This window comes from Ziziphus jujuba, chromosome 10 (assembly GCF_031755915.1).
Source record: "Ziziphus jujuba cultivar Dongzao chromosome 10, ASM3175591v1".
Lineage (NCBI taxonomy): Eukaryota > Viridiplantae > Streptophyta > Magnoliopsida > Rosales > Rhamnaceae > Ziziphus > Ziziphus jujuba.
Window position 1 is genome coordinate 1,037,472 of NC_083388.1, and position 21,693 is coordinate 1,059,164.

General features: G+C 31.5%; 3 protein-coding genes across 3 annotated transcripts; all 3 read right to left on the reverse strand.

Annotated features, from left to right (window-relative positions):
- Window positions 1-1,489: 1,489 nt before the first annotated feature.
- LOC107410247 (putative receptor protein kinase ZmPK1) lies at window positions 1,490-4,440 on the reverse strand. Its single transcript, XM_016017656.4, has one exon. It carries the CDS (start codon window positions 4,335-4,337, stop codon window positions 1,824-1,826), a length of 2,514 nt encoding a protein of 837 aa, XP_015873142.3. The 5' UTR covers window positions 4,338-4,440; the 3' UTR covers window positions 1,490-1,823.
- A 1,075-nt stretch (window positions 4,441-5,515) lies between these two features.
- LOC107410252 (uncharacterized) lies at window positions 5,516-8,634 on the reverse strand. The gene is made up of 4 exons (XM_016017660.3): window positions 8,481-8,634; window positions 7,761-8,036; window positions 6,527-6,774; window positions 5,516-6,055 (listed from the first exon to the last, which is right to left on the reverse strand). Exons 2-4 carry the CDS (start codon window positions 7,999-8,001, stop codon window positions 5,711-5,713), a joined length of 834 nt encoding a protein of 277 aa, XP_015873146.1. The 5' UTR covers window positions 8,002-8,036; window positions 8,481-8,634; the 3' UTR covers window positions 5,516-5,710.
- Window positions 8,635-9,423: 789 nt separating this feature from the next.
- LOC107410250 (protein STRICTOSIDINE SYNTHASE-LIKE 3) lies at window positions 9,424-13,298 on the reverse strand. Its single transcript, XM_016017659.3, has 4 exons — window positions 12,699-13,298; window positions 11,434-11,709; window positions 10,557-10,724; window positions 9,424-10,150 (listed from the first exon to the last, which is right to left on the reverse strand). The coding sequence occupies exons 1-4, from the start codon at window positions 13,025-13,027 to the stop codon at window positions 9,748-9,750; spliced, it is 1,176 nt and encodes a 391-aa protein (XP_015873145.1). The 5' UTR covers window positions 13,028-13,298; the 3' UTR covers window positions 9,424-9,747.
- Between the last annotated feature and the right edge of the window lie 8,395 nt (window positions 13,299-21,693).

Here is a 21,693-nt window from a genome sequence, read left to right on the forward strand (position 1 = left end):
CCCATTTCACCAATCTCCCGTGTTTCTCTATCATTTTTCCACTCTCGGAACTGGCTTCGTGTTGGTTTCTTTCCTGTTACAATGTCCAACGTCACGATTCCATAGCTATACACATCCACTCTGGAAGTCATAGAGAAAATGTAAACCCACTCTGGTGCCATGTAGCCTCTTGTCCCTCTTATCCTTGAGAAGCTTGAATTGTTTGGCATTCCTCTGTTTTGCAACTTTGACAGCGCAAAATCTGCCACTTTTGGACGATACTTGGAGCCCAAGAGTATGTTTGAGGCTTTGCATCACAATGTAAAACCCATTCCAAGCACTCATGCTGCCATGCAAAATATGCTAGGCATTTTGCTGTTCGCAACGCTACTCCAAACCTTTTTTTCCTAATCAAGTGCACTAGAATTTGCTAGCATGCTTTCTTAGGATCCATTCTCCATGTCACTCAAATTTGTGAAAAAAGTAAAGCAAAAATAAAAAATAAAAAATAAATTCCACACACCAGTATACAAAATGCAATTAGACTTTATACAATGATACAAGATGAATTGTTTCTTGAAGAATTTATTTATTTAGATGCATAAACAATGAGAGACGGTGATACAAAAGAGGTGGAATAAGAGAGAATACCTAGCCCAAAAAAATATATATATTATAGGATGTTATATAGTATTAATTTTCCTAACTTGTATTACAATGAATGTTTCTACTCCTCATGGTACGGAAACATCTCTACAACCTGGCGCATGGTTGGTCTAGCTTCTCTGTCCTCCACACATTGCAATGCAACTTTAAGCCCTACTTCTAACTTGGCCTTGTCAAACTTCCCACCCATTACAGGATCTGCAATTTCTTTAATCCAAGGTTCCCTTGTATGGTCACCTCCAACCGTCTTTTCCTTGGCCCATGTCACTAATCTTCCATGGTTTTCTACCATACTTCCACTCTCAGATAACCGAGTTCCTGTCGGTTTCTTTACAGTTATGATTTCATAACCGTAAACATCGACTTCAGAAGTAACAGGGAGATTGTTAACCCATTCAGGTGCCATGTAGCCTCTTGTCTCCCTTATCCTTGAGAAGCTTCAATTGTTAGGCTTGCCTCTGTTTTGCAACATTGACAGTCCAAAATCTGCCACTTTTGGATGATACTTGGAGTCTAAGAGTATGTTTTGAGGCTTTACTCCATCCCAAGCACTCTTCATGAAAATAAGCTAGGCCATTTTCTGTTTCTAGTGCTACTCCTCATTTTTATAACGCAAATGGCGCTCGCGACTCATGTGGTCTAAACACTATAACAAGAACAGTTATGTTGAAAATCTGCATTTTTTCAGAGATATACATATTAATTCCACTTTCTTTATAGTTTAAGCTTTTTCAAAATATGGTTTAAGAACATTCCGTATCTTTAGTTCACACACATTCTTGTAGGGAAAAAAAGAGAAAGACAATAAATCACATCCACACGAGTAAAAAGATGCAATTAGCCTTAAATTTAAATACAAGATGGATTATACCTTGATGAATAGATATATTTATATGTTTTACTAGTATATGCATACATAGTGACACTGAAAGTGATACAAAAGGGTTAGAACTGAGAATCAGAAAGAATATCTTGTAGGGGGAAAAAAAAATGAAAAAAAGAAACATAGATCCTAATTTCTGGCTTCTCAAACTTTTCCAATATGAGTTGCCCAATGTGGGTGGTGAAGCAGCAACACTTTTGACATAACACATTTGGAAAAAAGAAAATTGACAGACCAAAGTTCAGGATTAAATAAAATTGACACTAAATTTTAGTATGTCAAGGAATGAATGTCCTTATACATCTAAAAGAATTTCAGTATTGTCAAAGTACAATAGTCCAGACTCACAAGAAGGATCCGGTACTTTTGGAGTATCGAAAATTTTCTCCTCCTCATGGCACTGAAGCATCTCTACAACCTGATGCATGGTGGGTCTGGCTTCCTTGTCTTCTTCCACGCATTGCAATGCCACTTTCACCAGTATTTCCAACTTAGCCTTGTCAAACTTCCCACCCATCCTAGAATCTGCTATTTCTTCAATCCAATTAGTTTGACTTGAATCAGCCCCAACCATCTTCTCCTTCACCCATTTCACCAATCTCCCATGGTTCTCTGTCATCCTTCCACTCTCAGAAAACTGGCTTCCTGTTGGTTTTTTTCCTGTTATAATTTCCAATGCCACTATTCCATAGCCATACACATCCACTTTTGAAGTAATCGGGAGATTGTAAACCCACTCTGGTGCCATGTAGCCTCTTGTCCCTCTTATCCTTGAGAAGCTTGAATTGTTTGGCATTTCTCTGTTTTGCAACTTTGACAGCCCAAAATCTGCCACTTTAGCATGATAATTGGAGTCTAAAAGTATGTTCTGAGGCTTTATATCACAATGTAAAACCCATTCCAAGCATTCCTCATGCAAATAAGCTAAGCCTTTTGCTGTTCCTAGTGCTATTCCAAACCTTTTTTCCCAATCAAGTGCATTAGAATCTGCCAGCTTGCTTGCTAAAGATCCATTCTCCATGTACTCGTACACCAGAAGCCTATGCTTCCCTTCAGCACAGTAGCCCCACATCTCTATCAAGTTCATGTGATTTAGCCTCCCAATGGTGCTCATTTCTGTATGGAATTCATGAGCTTCTCCTCCATGACCATCATTGATCAGTCGCTTGATTGCTGCAACTCGATGATCAGGCAATATGCCTTTGTATACAATACCTCCTGCACCTCTTCCAATTTCTTCATGAAATCCTCTCGTTGCCTTCTTCAATTCATCATATGAAAATTTCTGAAATCTGGTGGTCGCAGCTAGCATGTATCCTTGCTTATCTTTATCGATATCTTCTAATCTGTTCCAAAATAAGAAACAAAAAACTAAAGAGATACAAGTAAACTCAACTCCTCCTAGTGAAACTGCAAACCAAAGCAAAAACTTCAGGAACCTATTTTGACCTTCTTTTTCATAAGTTCTGTTTAATAGCGAAGGATTAGAGTCTTGAGGGCATTCTAGCCTTAGTTCCTTCATGGGATTCTCAATGGAAGAAAAGACGGATTTAGGCAGTCTTACATATGCATCTCCCTGGAAATAGGGTTGATGTCCATTGAGTAATTGTGTCTTGATGTAACAATCATAGTAACCAGTATCCGTCCAGTATATGAATTGGATAGCTTGGCAATGAGAAGAAGATTTCAAGCATTCGTCTTGGCATCTTTGTAAGCTATAATTTTGGAAGTATTCTTTGTCATAGCCATAGAATTCAGTATTAGTCAGATGAACGAAACCAGACTCCTGAATATTGTTGACCAAGGAGTTGTAGTTGAAACCCACCGGTTCACATCCATATGACCAATCGAGATTGCTTTTCATCTTGAATCCTGGCAAGCACGAACATCTCCTACCCAAAGCATGATCATATTTACATAAACTGTTGGGTCCACAGATTCCATGAATTCTGCATGGTTGGGAAAATGCTTGCCATGTAACAATCCACAACTTATTCTTCTCATCAAAGCTGTAGAATCGAAGATTACCATCTGGATCAAGTGTCAATCGTCTGTAAAGGACCACACCACAATCAGATGCTGAGAATACCAGATCGTCAGATGACTGGAAGTAACCCGTCGAATTGAACATGGCAGTTTTACTGTTGTTGTATGTGGTTCTACCAGCTCGAAATGACGGTTCGTTTGGTTCCGGCCAATAGACACTGGAAATCTGTGGGTCTGGACCCTGGTAAAGCAAGCGAAGGACATTATCATTGTCAAAATAGAAGGTATAGTAACCCGAAGAATAATTGGTGTGGCTTTTTGATGAGAGAAGGCTAGCATCCTTAGTTATTTTTTGTTCAGCAAGAAGTGTATCAGTAGGCGAATCAAAGCTTTCCCATAGACTTTCATTTCTGATATTATAAAGGACAAGGTTTCCATTATCATGGAGCTGTAGATAAACAGATACCGGGGAAGTTGTTTCTGTGCTCCAAAGGTTGATTCGACCTGCATCTAGCAATACAAGATTACCATTTCTCAAAAGCGAAAACTTTGAGCCTATTCCATTAACCGGTTGGTCTCTGTTGGCCATCCAAACTATAGTAGGAACAGAGGATTTCATAAAGCTTATGGCAAAGCAGAAAGCATTTTCCCCAACAAGGGAAAAACCAGCTGAGAAAACACCATTTGGTGAAACGAGAACATTGTTTGGTTTCTCAACAGATAAAGATGAACCTTGTTCAAGGGTATCATCAGATGTTGCAGATAAATAGAAAAGAGGAGCTTGTAACAACGACAAAAGAAGGAAGAAAGTATAGAAACCCATGTTAGAAATGAAGGACTTTTTCTGGCGTAGAGTATTGATAACTATTTCTCTAACTTTTAGCCGGTATTTGAAGGAAAATATTATTATATAGGTGAAACATACAATGCTTGCTGTCTCTGTAGAACGTACTTCAAGTCAATTACGACAATCTTTTTCATTCGATACGCCGGCATTTAGGACCAAATATTGATGTATATACATTCCACGATGACAAACGCTTTTTTGGCTTCTTGTTTTATTGGATTCTTGGCTCTGAATTTAAGAAAGATTAAAGAAAATTGAGAAGAAAAACACAGGGCATTTGACTTTTGTCGGTTGAATACTACAAGTTTGCTTTTCATCTTTTTGTTTCTATCCTACAATACTTTGCTTTTTATGCTTTGTTTCTATCCGACAATACTAAGGTTCGTTCATATATAATATTGTCAAGTTCTTATGGAAATTAGAAGAAAAAGAAAACGTAAAATTGGAAGAAAAGGAAACATCATTCAATACAAGAAAGCGGACCTGAAAATTTTGGCAGCAGCCAATAGATGAACGAAACAAAAAGACTTAAGTTGGTCAGTTGGAGGACGTCAGAAAAGTCCGTAACCCTCCAGTCTAGTGGCAGGGCAAGAATTTACTGGCAACAAACAATTATCTGATATACTAGGTATCTGTATTATCATCATATGTAGCAGGTAAAGTCAGTATATCCAAATGTTGCAACAAACATCAACATGCTTAGGACAATGTTAGAATAACATAAACCCTCCAGACCCTGTCAATGTTGGTCATTTTCTTGGTGGTTTCCCATTCTAATTTGTATTCGTTAATTAACATAATGCTAATATTATCCACCTCATTTTGGCTAGAACAATGTCCATGTGTGTACCCTATCCCAGATACATTAACGTCATTGGCAATTTTTTAATCAATGATAATCCTACAGAACTAAATTAGCAATTAGCTACAGTAACCATATTATTTAGTTTTTCGCGTGAGTAGCACCATGAACAGCTAAAGGCCTAGCTTATTTGAATATGGAGTGTTTGGAATGGGTTTTACATTGCCATGGAAAGCCTCAAGACATGCTCGTAGTATCGTCCAAAAGTGGCATTTTTTGGGCTGTCAACGTTGCAAAACAGAGGCACGCCAAACAATTGAAGCTTCTCAAGGATAAGAGGGACAAGAGTATATATGGCACCAAAGTGAGTTTATGTATATGTAAAATTATACAACCATACATTAATTTTCTTTGACAAGTTACTAAACATTGCATTACAAATACCAGGACTGCATAATAAATTAGAGGATGAATGTGTTAGTACTATAGCAATGGCAAAAACTCTGTCTTGAAGAAACTAGCAATACAGTTAGTAAACACCACTAAACTAGTAGTAGCGCGAGCCGGTGTCATAAACACGGCCTCCAGGATATGGACCTCTTGGCTCAAATCCATGTTCCCTCCCACCACCAAGAAACCGAGCTCGCTCTCTGTAGGAATCATATTGATTGGCATCATAACCTCGGTGTGTGTCTGTCACACTAGCTGAGGCTGAGCCAGCATTTCCCCTATAACTGCGAGGATGATTAGAAAAATGATCCACCATGGCTTCCTGGTATTGCTGTTGACGTGCGCTCGATTCCCTACGAAGGAAGTCATCTCTGCGACTGGCATGCCAGGCTCGAAGTGCTGCTAGTTGTTCCTCATATTGAATATTAATTGCATAGATTTTCTAGAAAGAAGAAATAGAAGCATCATCAAAGAACTGGTTGACTACTTTATCTACTAAAGTTTACAGCACAATTTTCATTCTATCCAAATAAGTTGGCATGAGAGATATCCACAGACCAACTTGGCATGAGAGATATCCATAGACCGACTTAAGCAGGAGTGTAAAAATGCTAGAATAATAAAGTTTAGGCCAATTTTAGAACCTTCTAATATGTTTTGTTTTCTAATCCACTGTTGTTTTCCAGGTTTTCTTCACACCCGTAGGCTCTTAAAAATCCTTATCAAACAGAAGTAGAAAAGATGGCAAAGATAAACCCAAGGGAGGACACAAAATATTCCCATGGTTTAGAGTTTACTTTGATTGTAAGGTTGAGCTTTCAAGAAAAAATGTGAAGAGGTATAATATTGGGCACATACATTGACATCGTTTATACGTACGCATGTAGAAAAAAGAAAGAGATAACAAACCAACCTCTCTGTGTCTAGCATTTTCTGCATCCTCAGCATTGCTCTGTTCCTTGGCGAGCTGCATTATGTCATCAAAGAATTTCTGCTCAAGACCTTCAAACGTCTGTGAAATAGGATTGTCCTCATATCCAATATCCATATCTTCATTAACAGGTTGAGATCTAGCATCATTGTTGCTTTGTTTCTCTAAAGCCAGCTTCGGATCAGTCCTTTGACCCTGAAAGTAGGATCTTGTTATATCACCATCTTGACCTACATTGCAAGAATGCATGAGGAAACTTAGCTCTAGAAAAATACAAAGTAAATTAAAAGCTAGTCAAGTTATATCAAAATAGTTGGCTGACAAATAATGAGAGAGAAGCAGAGAGAGAAGAAAGAGACAAAAACATGTGATTCAAGCAAGAGGAGACTAAAGCATTAAAGTAAAATGCATTCTGAAAGAGTGGCTACATACCATGTGCATTAACAAAAGTAAATAAATATTTCAAACTTAGTCTAAATTCCTACCTGAATGCAACAAAATTGTATTTACTATAAGGTTGTATAGAAATTAAGTGGATTAAGCATGTAATTAATAACAGAAGGGTAGAATTTACAAAAGAAACTGTCAGCTCATCCCATCAGTTTTACATAGAATAGCATATAAATCAAGTTATAGCAGCATTTCTAGCTTCAATTGTCAAACTGAGCAATGCGATATCATCAATTTTCTATTCCAAAGACAATGATTACAACATTCTATCCTCGGCTAGGTGATGCTTGTGCTAACTGGATAGATAATGTCCGTACTTATCTCTTAATTTAGTATAAGTGATATGATGCGGTAAGAAAACTACCGTTGATGATACCGCTACCCACATAAACACTTCCCAAACTCATACTACTACATAAATACCCCTAAACTTGGAATAATTTTCTAAGACCAACTATGATAAAGACTGAAATTCAACCATGTTCCATTAAAATTGCTCAACTCTCGTGAGGAAAAATTGTATCATAATGGATTGGATGCAATACCTCCATGATTCAGTAAGAAAAATGATATGAAATACACATACTGAAATCAATTCTAGAAAACACGAAAAATTGTAACTTTCTGATATTATAGAAATACCCTCAATATGCAATCAAAATGCCAGAAATCTGTCAATATTAAACAGCTTTCCAATGATTTTAATTCAAAAAAGTCTCTTAACCAAACAAGGATAAGAGATGAAAGAGTTAAGTGAAACACTCACCTTTGTTTAACATATGAGGCTGAATGGAATTTGGCAATTTTGATCCATCTCTTTCCCATCTCCATTGTCCCTCTACATTTGCGTATGGATTACTATCCCTCTCAGGGGTAAAGGCCTCCAGCCTCCCTTCAAATTGAACAGATTTATTATTGTCAATCCCCTGAACAGACATATGATGCATTTGCCCACCACCAACAAATGTGTTGGCAACTGGGTCACCATACTGTCCTTGCCTTCTCATTCTTTTAACTCATCAACCCAACTTCAAAGCTAGACCTGCCAAAGATAATGCAAGTCAATCCCTTTATTCAATATATAAATAATAATGACCAAAAAAAAAAAAATTATATTTACTTTTCCTCATTAGCATATCATCTTTCTTTCTTTTTCCCCTTTTTTTCCGAAAATCAATAAATTCCACACCAACAAAAGAAACAAATATGGTATCCATTATCAAGCCCTTTTTTTTTTTTTTTATAATAGAAACAACAATAGGAAATTTAGAACGTAACCCACTTTGTAATGGAACAAAATAAACTCCTAACAAGTTTCTAATCAATGTAACGATGAACAAATACAATCTAAAAATCTCTAATTTTGGTAAATTTCGGTAGAGAAAACTTCCATTCATCCATAAGCTCTCAATGAAACACGAAATGATACTTTAGAAATTCGATGCCTTGAATATAAAAGAGAGAGTTGAAACCACATCTGAATAACCTTTGAATTTGCTGTGTTTTTTCCTTCCCAGGTCACAGTGAAGACGTGGAGAGAGAGAGAGACAGAGAGAGAGAGAGAGAGAGAGTCTATAAGTGCCGAGAGCCCTAGCCTTGGACAGTGTATTTGCTCTTGCTGCAGCTCTCTCTGCGTTGTGGCTTAGAACCTCTTTTGGGCTTAAATTTTTTTGTTCCTTGGGCTTCTATTTTGGGCATTCTTTATTTTGGGCCTCCTTTATGGGCCTCTGGTTGTTTGGGTGTTCAGTTGGACCTCAGGCTAGGTTTGGCGCTTAAAAATAAAAAAATAAAAAAATTGGGAAATTCTTTCGATTTTTGTCCATTTAATGTTTGGTTATTCAAGGAAACATGAGAAGCAATTAGATGAATTCTTTCATAATAAGAAATCAAAATTTTTCTCATATTTGATGGCTCAAAAGAGCGATACACTATTTAGGTGTTCTTGGAGAAGATGAAATTTATTTATGTATGAAAGTCAGGAAACCTTATCCTTCAACAATTTGATTGGGTAATTGGGTAATTATAGGATATGAATTATGAGGAGCTCTATGGAGAAATGGGTGAGAAGAAGGTGGAGAAAAGCCGGATTAATTACATATGTAATTTGTATTTTCTGACTTTGCTATACAAAAGAAGAGTTTAATGTCCACTCTTAAAAGCAAATTATATATAATTTTGTTAATTCATGGCATTGTTTGTTTTAAATCATAGTTGATAATTCAAATTTGGTATTCAAGAGGTAATAAATAATGTTTTTGAGCCAATATAATTCTGTGACCGCATAATTAACCTCACAAGACACAACTGCACCGAAAATTGGGTTTTCAGTTAAGGAGTCTCAAAGGCTTAATTCCACAGGGTAGAAACAACAAAAGAACTCTGATAAGAATTAAGCACCAAGCCTAACTAATTAAAGGGTATGGTCCATATGGATTAACTTGTATATCCAGTAAGTATTATTTATGCATATCTTAGTCACAACAGCAAGATTGTTTCCAATATTACAAAGAAAATAATATAAAAGACACTCTGTGACAGCAAAACAATAGAAATATACTAAAACTTCTCACCCAAAAAAAAGAGAGAATTATTAAATTATTACATAGGAAAAACAAGTAGTGGAGGAACCTAGAAGAGAAAAGACAAAGGGGAATGGATGGGAAGGAGGGATGATATCGATCCATACAAAAGGAGCAAACTCTAGTGTCAAAGAACAATAGTCAATAGCACATCATCAGCAAGGTTCTTACACTTCAAGGCAATTTGTAAACAGCAATGAAAGGCATCAAAACACTCCCAATCCACAGTTTCCCATCTTTCTCCTCCACTTCACTGACAGCTCTCACAACCTTCCCCTGACTGTCCTCCAATATCTGCAAAAGCTTACCCTCTGGGCTGTACTTGGCAACAACTGCATGAAGCTTGCCGCCAATGTGAAGCAAGAATTGTATTTTGGCTGAAATTGGGAGTTTGAGTAAAAATTTCCTTATTTTTGGGTATAAAGCACATAGATAAGTGTACATGGAGCGGCGACAGTGGATTGCAACCCAAAATTCACCCTTTTCATTGGTTCTAACATTGTCAGGAAATCCAGGGAGAATAGCAAATATCTCAGAAGTTCCGGCTTTCTCACCCTTCAACCAATACTTGCGTAATCTACATCATCAATTATACATTGGCTTTATCAGTAATAGTAAGAAGATAATAATTTATCTACATCATCAGTAATGAAAGTTTTTATTATGTATCATATTAGTCTCATGGTCAACCAAAAGCTGCATACTATATTCTAGCATTGACTAAAAGTCGGTCAATATTTGAGCCCTAAATTCGGTAACAAGTCAACCGAACATATTAAAAACAAACAATATGAAAACAACATCCATCGATCCTTAATAAAAACAATGGTTCATGATCACTAAAAATGTTACCTAGCCATGCATGCCCCCTGTGTTAACGAGTGTGGAACTACAATGTGGAGGTAACAATGAAAAAGTTTCCCATCACCCAAAAAAAAATGCAAAAGTTTAACAATACTAAAAACAAAAAGGAATATGCCTACCTGCCCATGGATCCTTCACAAAAGACAAAGAAGGAACCGTCCTTGCTTAGGGACAAACCATTTGGAAATTGAAGATTTCTCAGAAGAACTGTGGTTTCTTTTGTGTTTGGATTGTATTTCAGAAGCCTCCCACTATCCTCTGCAGAGAAAACCAATTGCATGAAGTTCCTGCACAAAATTACCAGTTTAGACGAAATGCATGGTGCTTCTCACTAATGATGATGAATGGCGATGATCACACTATAATGGACTAGATCAGTGGATTTGCAGTATTATATTTTAGTTAATCAGCTGATAGTTATGGAAGAGGTAGGGACAAACTAAACAAAGTACATAATCGGGCAGAATGTTCGGTACACATCTGGGGAAAATTCAAGTAGAAAAACAACAAGGAAACAATAGGCAATATAAACTAGTTTTGGGATTCTGAAATATTTTACTGGAAGGAATACTTCTGATTTGGAAAGTTCAACATAAAATAAGGAAGTTGACTGTAAAAAGCACATTTTAGGTAGAGCTTCAGTAGTGTTTTCAACAAAAGATAGTCCATGAGCACCTGAAGTAGATCATAAAAATACAACAAATATTTAGGAAGTAATCAAGCTCTCAAATCATCAGAACATGGCTGTGTTATGGTTGGCAAAATGTGTCAACAGTTAATAAGTAACATTATTATACCCTGCAACAATAAAAGTGGCACTGCAAAAACTGTGGAATGGAGGTTCTCATCATTCTATTGCAAGCACTAGGAAAAGTAGCATATTATATTTAGTAGTATCTTAAGCAATAGTCAATCATATTTAACTATTTACAAAATAGAAACAAGCTCATACCATTCAATGCCAACACCTTAAAAGAAATGGCATCAGTACACTACCTTCTCTGGTATTTGGTGCTGCTATCTGTAAAATAGACATTCCCTTCTTCATCAATGTCTAGATCATTAGTAAACCTTAACGGTACACCTTCTGCTTCAGTTGTAAGTGAAGTTGCCAAACCACCTTCTGGCCCCACCTTCAGTAGCCCAAAATATGCATCTGCAATGTATAAATCACCAGTTTTCTTGTCAAACCGAAGCCCCAAGGGCCTGCCACAAATGTGCTCATTCTTCAAGTAACTCAAAGGCGAAGGTTTGGGATCACATATTTCTGATCTGATTTCAAGAAAATAATTGAACAGAACAAAATATCAATTAGAAGATAATATATGAAGGATATGTTTCCAAGATCACATTCAATAACATCAAGATGCTGATGACAGTTGACAGTAAAGAAGATTTTGAAGCCTATGAGAAATATAAAATTTTTAATAGTGACTGAAGATCAGATATTTTTCCAAAATAGTCTCCAGGTAATTGTCAATTTGATTGTTAATAGGTTAAAAAGAACAAAAGTGTCTTTGTTGTCGTCATCATAAACAAGTATCTTTTCCATGAGAATCATTTGCTGGAGACCAACTATTATAACTAGAAAATTAATGGCCTAAGAGTGTTTTCAAATTCGTATTTTTCTGATTTTTACATCACAAAAGTGTACAGGTCTATAAAACTTCGATAAAAACAAAATCTTTTAACCAGATTCCAAAACCATGAATGGCCTAATAGATTTCTCAAGTTGGTTCAAAACGCCAACTTGGTTTCTATGCATTACAAGTAAATTTACCCATAAAAACTTATCATTTATAAGAATCTGGATCAAATAAATTGGATATTCAGGGTATAAAATTTCTTCATGAAAAAAGTAAAAAATAAAAAAAATAAAAAATAGCAGGATTACCACAGGCCACAACATGCATGTCATTTGCTTCAACATATTTTCCCTACAAGCTTGTAATTAGTCCAGTAGCACACTTGTCATGTTTCAACATTGCATTTCTCAAAAGCTCCTTCTAATTCCACCACTCACTCAAAACAGCACAGTTTGACCTCCTTTTTTTTTTTTTTTTTTCGTGTTTGAACAGCAAGAATATTTCATCAGAGAGAACCAACCAGACAACACAGTTTTGACTTTGAATCATTAAGTCAGTGAACAAACTCAAACAGGAGAACTTAAAAATTCAAAAAGGTATTGCTTTTATACAGAACAACACTCAAAAACCAAATAAAAAATCAAAGAATCCGAAAACCCAATTCCAAAATCTCACCTATTAGGGGAAGTATAGGCGAAATCAGTCCAAGATTGTCCATCCCAGAACAGAACTCTGCCATCAGCAACACCAGTGTAAGGTCCACGGCCAAGAGGATCAAATGCAACGCTCTCCGGACCCTGCACTTGATTCAGAAACTTAATCTCCGACTTCTGCAGCAAATTCTCGGGGTCCCTATCCGGAGGAATAAGGGACCAAGCTGGAAGTTCGATTCTATGAGCTTCGAAGTCGGGGAACTCCGAAATCGCACTGTGTTTAAAAGGGTCCGTTCCACAATACAGAGCGAGAAGGAGGAAGACAACTGCGAGAACTCCGGCCCGCGACATTGTGGTTTTGCCGGTGACCGAAAGAGAAAAAAGGTGGGTGTTTGGAAGCTGAGAAAAATTTTCAGGTGGAAGTGTGGAACTTTGAATTCCTGTCAAAAACTGGGTTTTTATTTTTATTTTATTATATTTGTGTATGTTTTTTTCTGAGTGGGGTTAGGTGTTTTCTTTGGAAAATCAGGATGATGATTTTGTTTTCTATATAACACACAGTAGAGAAGAAGGGGGAGTTGGTAGGTGTGCATATTTTCTGTTAACTGGTAGATAGGAGGCCATTCTTGCACTAACTCTTTATTATTATCAATAATAAATTTTCACCCAAGAAAAAAACTAATAATAAATAATAAATTTTAATATAGATTAAAAAAAATTAATTTTTGAAAATATTTTATATCAACTGTTTGTATTAATTATAATTTAATTTTTTATATTTTAAAAATTACAATTAAATATAATATTATTTTATTAAATGAAACAGCAAAAAGATTGATAATTTTTTAAAACTTAAAAAAAGTTTAATAATATTTTTAAAACTAAAAAATTAAAAATTAAATTTTAAAAAACCTGAATAAAATTAATCTTAATTTTTATAATGTATTTCGGCAGTAAAAGCATTGTCAATTAAATATTTTAAGTAAAGATATCTTCCCTATCATAGAATGCATTTATTTTAAAATAAAATGTGAAATTTTAAGGTGTCATCCACTAATGTTATTTCTATTTATGCTTTTTTTATTTTCTTTAAAACTATTAGAGGATATGATATGTGTCTAATTTTATATCTACAACTAGGTGAATATGTTATATAGTACAACTAGATCAATATGATATATTGTTTCAAATGCTTAAGTTTAAAATTATATTTAGAACTCATTAAATTTTTATAATATTTTTTGAATAAAATTTTAATATATTATTAAATTTATATTATATTATTAATTAATTTTTAAATTTCAGTTCGTACATACCATTAAGGGCCATTAATTGTCTTATATACGTGTGTGATATTTGTCTCCTAGAAGTCGAACTAAAAAATATTACATTTTCATACATATAATTTACTAATTTATACTTAACTTTAATTTGGGAAGGACTTAACAAGCTATATCATTTATTTGGTCCATAAATGGAGAACATGTGAATTGGTGCAAATTTTATAATATGGACCCAAACTCATTTAAGGTTACCTGTCTCGAAGGTAAATTTACCCTTTGTAAATTTATAGAGTTATACATTATTGTCTAGAACAACAAAATACTATTTATACAAGGACATTAATAAATTTCATGATAAATTCTAATAAACTTCAATATAATTTTCACTTTAACTTCTTTTTTAATGTAAACAATGGTCGATGGGAGAGTAATAGTTTTCAATATGAAATTCTTATATGTGTGTGTGTGTGTGTGTGTATATATATTTTAAAAAAAGAATTTCATATTTAATTTCGAAATTGAAAAATACTAACTGAAAAATGTTTTACCCTAATTATGGAATTGAAAATGAATATTCCAACCCTTCAATTCTTTTTTATACTTTTTTTCCCATTCATTTACCCGTGAATAGATAGTTTGGGATCATTGGCTTATCATCAAGGCAAAAATAGAAATTTCTATGGAAATTTCATCAAAAGTTTAATATTTTTAAAAGGTAAAAAAAAAATATATATATATATATATATATATATTTTGATCTTAAATGAAAACAAGTAAAATTTTAGAAAATTTCATCAAAATTTTTTATATTTTTGCAAAATTTTTATTAAAATTTTCATTAAATATTCACATAAATTCTTTTACAATTTTATTAAAGAATCCATAATTTTCATAAAAAAAATTTGAAATTTTAATTTATGAATTTCTATTAAATTAATATTTTTAAAATTATTTATTAAAAAATTAATAAATATTATTGATGTTTAATTATATACTTACCCATTATTTTTTTACCATAACAAATTTAATAGTTCTGTAAATAGTATAAAGTAGATATAAATTATAATATAAACAAAAATATGGATATGCATGAGAAAGAAACGATAAATATTATATTATAAATATTATAAAATCGATAAATATTATAAAAATGTGCAAAAATTATATTTGTTTGTAAATATAACAAAATGAATCAATAAATATTTATGAAATGTCATCAAGTAGTAACTTATGAGTATTGTTTCAAATTCAACCATAAAAAACAATATCATATAGTAATTATCAACAGGGATAATCCAATTTAATACAAAATCTATATAGTTTGCATATTAATAGTTATATACAAAATTATTAAAGAGATATAATTTTTAATAATTATTTTTTATTATTATATATCTTAAAATAAAGATGAGGAAGAGAGTAATAATTTTCAACCATTTAGAAATTCTATATGATATTGAGATGACATTTTATGATATATAATATAATTGTAATAATTATTTTATATATTTTAATTAATAAGTATTTTTATCAGATATGATTTTTTGTATATTTTTTATTTATAATAATGTATTTATAACTTTCAACGATTACTATACATTATTAAGAGAAATATCAAATTCATTTAATATTTTTGTAATTTTTATAGTCAATTTGATAAGTAATTGATTACATAAATTAAATATAAAATTTTAATAAAAACTTTCATTTTTAAAATAAATTTCCATCAATTTATATTATTTTTTTTTATAAAATTTATCTATATTTAATAATTTTTTATATTTTTATATTTTAAACCTTTAATATTTCTATCGATATCGATTTTTTAAATCTTATTTATTATGAAAGTTAATAATTTAATAATTTTTAAAAGTTTAGTTTATAGAAGAAAATTTACATAATTAAATACACATTTTTTTTTTTTGGTGAAATAATTAAATACTCATTTGGACTATCAAACTAATTTTTAAGACATGTTCCAACCTTTCATGTAGATTTTGTAACACGGAACAGCAGTCTGGGCTATCCTTAAACAAGAAGTCCAGTATCCCAAATGGGGATAGTTTTAAGTCCAGGGATTTACAAGTTATGATTGTTTCTTTGGGTCTATTTGGTTTAACTATACACGGGCCAAGACACCATAATGTACGATCACAAATGGGGTTGTGTCTGTGGTCCAGTTTGTAATGTATCCAAAAGATAGACTCGTTTGCCAACGTTTCGTAGCAAAAATTTCAATACATTATGCATGGATGACGTTGTATTATAAGTTCCTCATAATTAAACATTATTGTTATTGAATGTTTGCGAATTTAACTCGGTAATAAAATTATTGAAAATACATCTTCAAATTTTGAATTCAACTCAGATTTTTTCTTTTATTATTTTAAATATATCTATAATCTCTGACAAAAAAAGAAAAAAAAAGATTTAATAATTATCTTGTAAGAATTACAAGTTTATTTTGACATTTCATATGACTATAATTTTTTTTTTAATTTTTTAATTCGATATATTAACTGTACTAATCTTATTTAACATATAACTATAAATTGTATATTTCACAAGTAATAATTGAAAAAAACACATAATAATATAACATGCAATGTTATATGGGTTGATAAGAAGTCTCTTCCAACTTTTGTGTATGCTAACAAATAGATTGATAATAAGGAGCTTCTTCTCTAACTAAGAGGGGTAGACGTTCAAACATCACCCGTCATTGATTATGTCAACTTCTAGCATCGAACTTTTTTTTTTTTTTTTTCAAAAACAAAAAATGTATATTACCAACTTAATAAGGCAGTAATGCTACTGATGCAGGAGGAAGCGAAAAAAAGAAAAAAGGAAAAAGAAAAAAGAAAAAAAGAAAAGAAAAAAAAGAAGCTATTATGCAGGATAGTGGGATCCTCTCATTGACCCATTTTACGGTCAACTTAAGATCGCACGCCATGCATATTCATTGATGATTGACATCAACGAAAACATGACCTACCACTACTCATTCATCTTCACAGGACACCTACAAATTTAAAATAAAGTTAAAAAATCATATATATATATATATATATATATATATTTTGCATCAAAGTTTTAGAACATGTGTAATGTTAATTTGGGAACCATTTACTCTGTAATTAAAGGGTATTTTATTTTTTTATTTCTAATTTTTTTTTTAATGTTCCTCGTTGACAATATTGTTGCTGACAAATATATCTTAAGGAGAAAAGAAAATTGTTTTTAGACAACAAATTAAAGTATAAAAAACAAGCTAAACAACATATTTATCAATTTCAAATAAAATTTATTTTATTTTATTTGGTCATAAAAAATAAAACTTTATTTAATAAAATAAAGTGAATATTACTTGAGTTTCACTTCATATATATATATATATATTGTTTTTATATGGTAAACTATGTTAATTTGACGAAATTCTACATGACATAACAATACTATACGAATCCGCACAATATTATTGATGTTAGATGATATGCAAACATGATAAGACACATTGACTAACGAGTTATAAACAGCGAAACACAACAAAATATTAACATGTTTAAAAGGGTATTTTAGAAATGGACATTAAATTACTAAGTACTATTTTGTTAAATATTATACTTCAGTTAATCTTTAATATTTAATTATATAAATAATAATGATTCTTTTGTTATTTTTCGTACGACTTATCATTAAATAAATAAATATTTTTTTATTATATTTATTTTAATTTTTTTGTTATAATATCTTATTATTTTTTAAAATAAATTTTGTAATGAGTTTCACATAGTTGTGTTATGGATTATAAGATAATTTAATAAACATATTTGAATTAAATATTTTAACATAAAAGTTTAATGAGCTTGGTTCGGGCTAAAAAATTAACATGAGTATGATACGACACAACACATTGTCAAGTCTAGGCTATGTAGTTTATTTATTGTGTATGATAGTTATGTGGCATAATATGATATGTGGGCAAAAAAATAAAAATAAAAATAAAAATAAATGCAGAAAGTTTTCATTTTTTCTAAAAGAAAAATTCTCATGCAACTTATACACAATATGACAATATAATTAGACTCGCGTGGGAGCTCCGTGATTAGCACACCACAGCCCGACTAGTGGACACTGGCTTCGAGTCTTGGGGGGTAAGGGGATGCCAGGGGGCATAGCAAAAAGAAAAAAATATGGCAATATAATTGCCTATAATTAAATGGTTTACTTTTCTATATTAGATTTTAAGTATTAAAAAAATAATAAATATTGTAAATTATTATTGTCATCCATAATATGCCAATTCTACCCTTATATAGTCAATTATAAGCTAATTAAGCAACATATATTAGATTATAGGCTATATATATGCATTAATTAATGTCAATTTAATTAAGAGCAGCTAAATTTACTAAGAATATCTCTGATAGCTTTATAAATTTTAGCATTTTTGTTGTCACATCAAGAATATATACAAAGATTTTTTTTTTTTTAAAACAAAAACCTTTTCAATGATTCTGCTATTTAGGGCAGGGAGATGCTGTAATTTCATATGGGTATATAATCAAGAGTTAATTACAAGAGGATTAATCTCATTTAAAAATGTTATAATAAAAAATTATTATGCATTTATAACCAAAGGTATTATAAATCTCATTTTAATTATTACAATCTTTGTCCTTTTTTTTTTGTGTGTGTGTGTGTGTGTGGACATAACAAGCTTTTGTCATTTTAGGAACCAAATGGGGACTTTAGATCAATGTATTTTCTAAATTTGATTTCCTGATTATTATATATATATATATATATATATATGTATGCCTCATATTTATGACCACATAAAAAAAAAGTTTAAATTTTGTTCTTTTCGTGTCAATTTAAATTTCTGCCTTGCATTACATTCAAATAAAACGGAACTCTAAGTCGCGTAAATGAAATTTGTGACTTGATATAATTAATATAACTTGAAAAGCCACCTAACCATGGCCATTTAGATATTCTTCTGGTGTGTTTTATGTTATATCTTGCATTCATACAATTGTTGTTCCGCTTACTTAATATTTTTAAATATCTAAATATGTGTAAGTATAGTACTGCAGCAAGTTGTATCAGTTTAAATTAATCATAAATACACACAGAAATGATCTTCGATGAGATAGTTTCCGGTCTATTTTGAGACAAGCAGTTTGGCTGCTTAAAGTGGGATCTACATGATTTCACAGTTAGTTAATTAATTCATCAACATAATGTAGAACTTCACCATAAAAAGCGAGATTTTAGTTGCATCATTTCCAATAGGAATGTGAATTATGAAGATAAATGTGTCATATAAGTAATATAAATGGTATTTTTATGAAATTTTTCTATAATGATAGTGTCTAAAATGAATATGAAATTGATGTAGTTTACACATTATCAAATGTAATTGTAAATGTAAATGTCTACTTATAGAAGTTGTGTAAGACATCGCTAAGCTTCTTAAAAATTAAAATGTTCCTTAAAAAATCAATTTATTATTTTTTTAAAAAGAAAAAATGTTAATAAAATTATAACTAACTAATAGCTAGAAATAAATTTTGCACATATTATTATTAAAAAATAATTTAAAAATTAACTGTATATTTATGCAACTTACGTTTGACATACTCAGATTCAAACAATGTCAATTTCTATATTACATAAAGAAAAATTTGCATTCATTGTTAGAGATGTACTAAACAATAATATTAGAGAAGATGAGATTTAAATGTATTTTAGTATTCTCAATTTATAAGATTTTACAGTATTAGGACCCTATGCCTTCAAAATTTATAATTAAATAAAAAAGTAAAGGTTATAATTAATAAGGGTAACATTGATATAGCTTGATGTACATCGTTATTGGATCCGCTTCTTACCAGTTTTAGTTTATTTCCCAGTACATCACCTTGCAAAAAGAAATTTGGTTTTATACCTGCCAAATAATATATAAATAACGACTCGACAAATACAAATTAAAATGTGGGTACCAAGAATTGAACATGTACAAAGTCTCTCGGAAACCATATTAAATACCATGTATTTCAAAAATTACAACTAAAAGGAAGCAAGTGTGATAATGTGTATCAAACTTATTTTCCAAAATATAAGGTTGACTGGAAAAATAAGATATATATAAGAAAACTTAGGCCTAAATAAATGATAATAATAAAGTGTGGATGTCCCTATTTTTTAGGCAATAATAATTTGTTCAATGTTGAAGTCTCCTTTCAAATGAAAAGGAAAACTCTAACATTATACATTATTTATGAAGAACCGGAATCATCATCATGATTCAAGTAGTTCGGTAATAGACAGACAGACCCCTAATTTTGTACCCAAAACTTAGGACAATGTTGCTGCATTGCAATTTTTCACAAACTATCCTAAAAAATTAGAATTGACTTAGGTACAAAATTATAGATATATATAGATAAAGAAAGAATTAATCTCATGGAAAATAATATCCTGGGAGATATGTTGATTTAGATACTAAATATAGGATCCACATCATAATCTGTTAAATTTCTGATCCTTGACCCATATGGTTGTATTTGCCAATGCTTTAAATTTTTTTAAAACTCTTTAATAACTATAAACTAAATATGAGATAATTTCAAAAAAATAAAAACAAATGTGGGATAGTTAACTCATAGTTGTGGTAGCCAATTAAATTATCATAAGAGCTATATCCGGATCATAATATGGGCTTGTTTGATTAATAAATATAATCCTTTATTTCAAAAGAAAAAAATTAATTAGTCTTTGACGCGTGAAAAGTTCAAAACCTCCAGTTGAAAAAATAAATAAATAAATAAATAAATGTTCACAACCTGAAATCCAAGATAATCCCTGGAAGATCTTTAGCCTAAAAAGGTTCAAAATATTTAGTAAAGGTGTGTTGTGCCATAGCAACAATTGCTGCCTGCTACTAAGTAATTAACTTTTCTTTTTTGACTGGAAAAGTTTAATAGTTTAGTTGGTAACAAATCCTGGAAAATGTCATTTTAAAACGTACAAAAATTAGTGTCTAGAGTTGTAGTTAGCTTATTTCTAAAGTGCTTTTTGCTTGCAAATGAAGTATCACACCATTTTTATTTTATTCACAAGTTAAAAGCCATGTACGGAAGGGGGGAAAAAAAAAGTTAAAACCATGTAACGTCATAGCTCAGTTATTAAAGTTCAGTTTCTTTGTTTCCTTTGTTCATATTAAAAAAATAATATTAATAAAAGAAATTAAGGAAATATGTACCTCACAAATTGAGAAAAGGGACGAACATTAACCAGTTAACAGCCTTACATAGGTTAAAGGAAAATAATTAGATATAAAATCCTATTGCTCAAACTCCACGTAAAGTAGATTAATGGTCAATTTTTACATATGCAAAATCCACAATTTAAATTAAATTAAAAAAGCAGAAAAAATTTTAGAAATATATTAGTATATAATTTTTTTTCAAGACATTGAGGGAATGATAATTTCCATCGTCAGATCTTAAACCTAAATTAGTGGTTATTTTTTTGATAAGTATGACTAGTGGTGATTTTCATAATTAAAACATAAAAATTTACAATCTATAAATTACACAATTATGCTGTATACAATAATATTATATAGGCAATATCATACATTTTATATAGTTGATAAATACTCAATTATATGTGATTCATGGGATATTTCATCTTAACAGGCAATACCACCTGTTCGAATTAAAT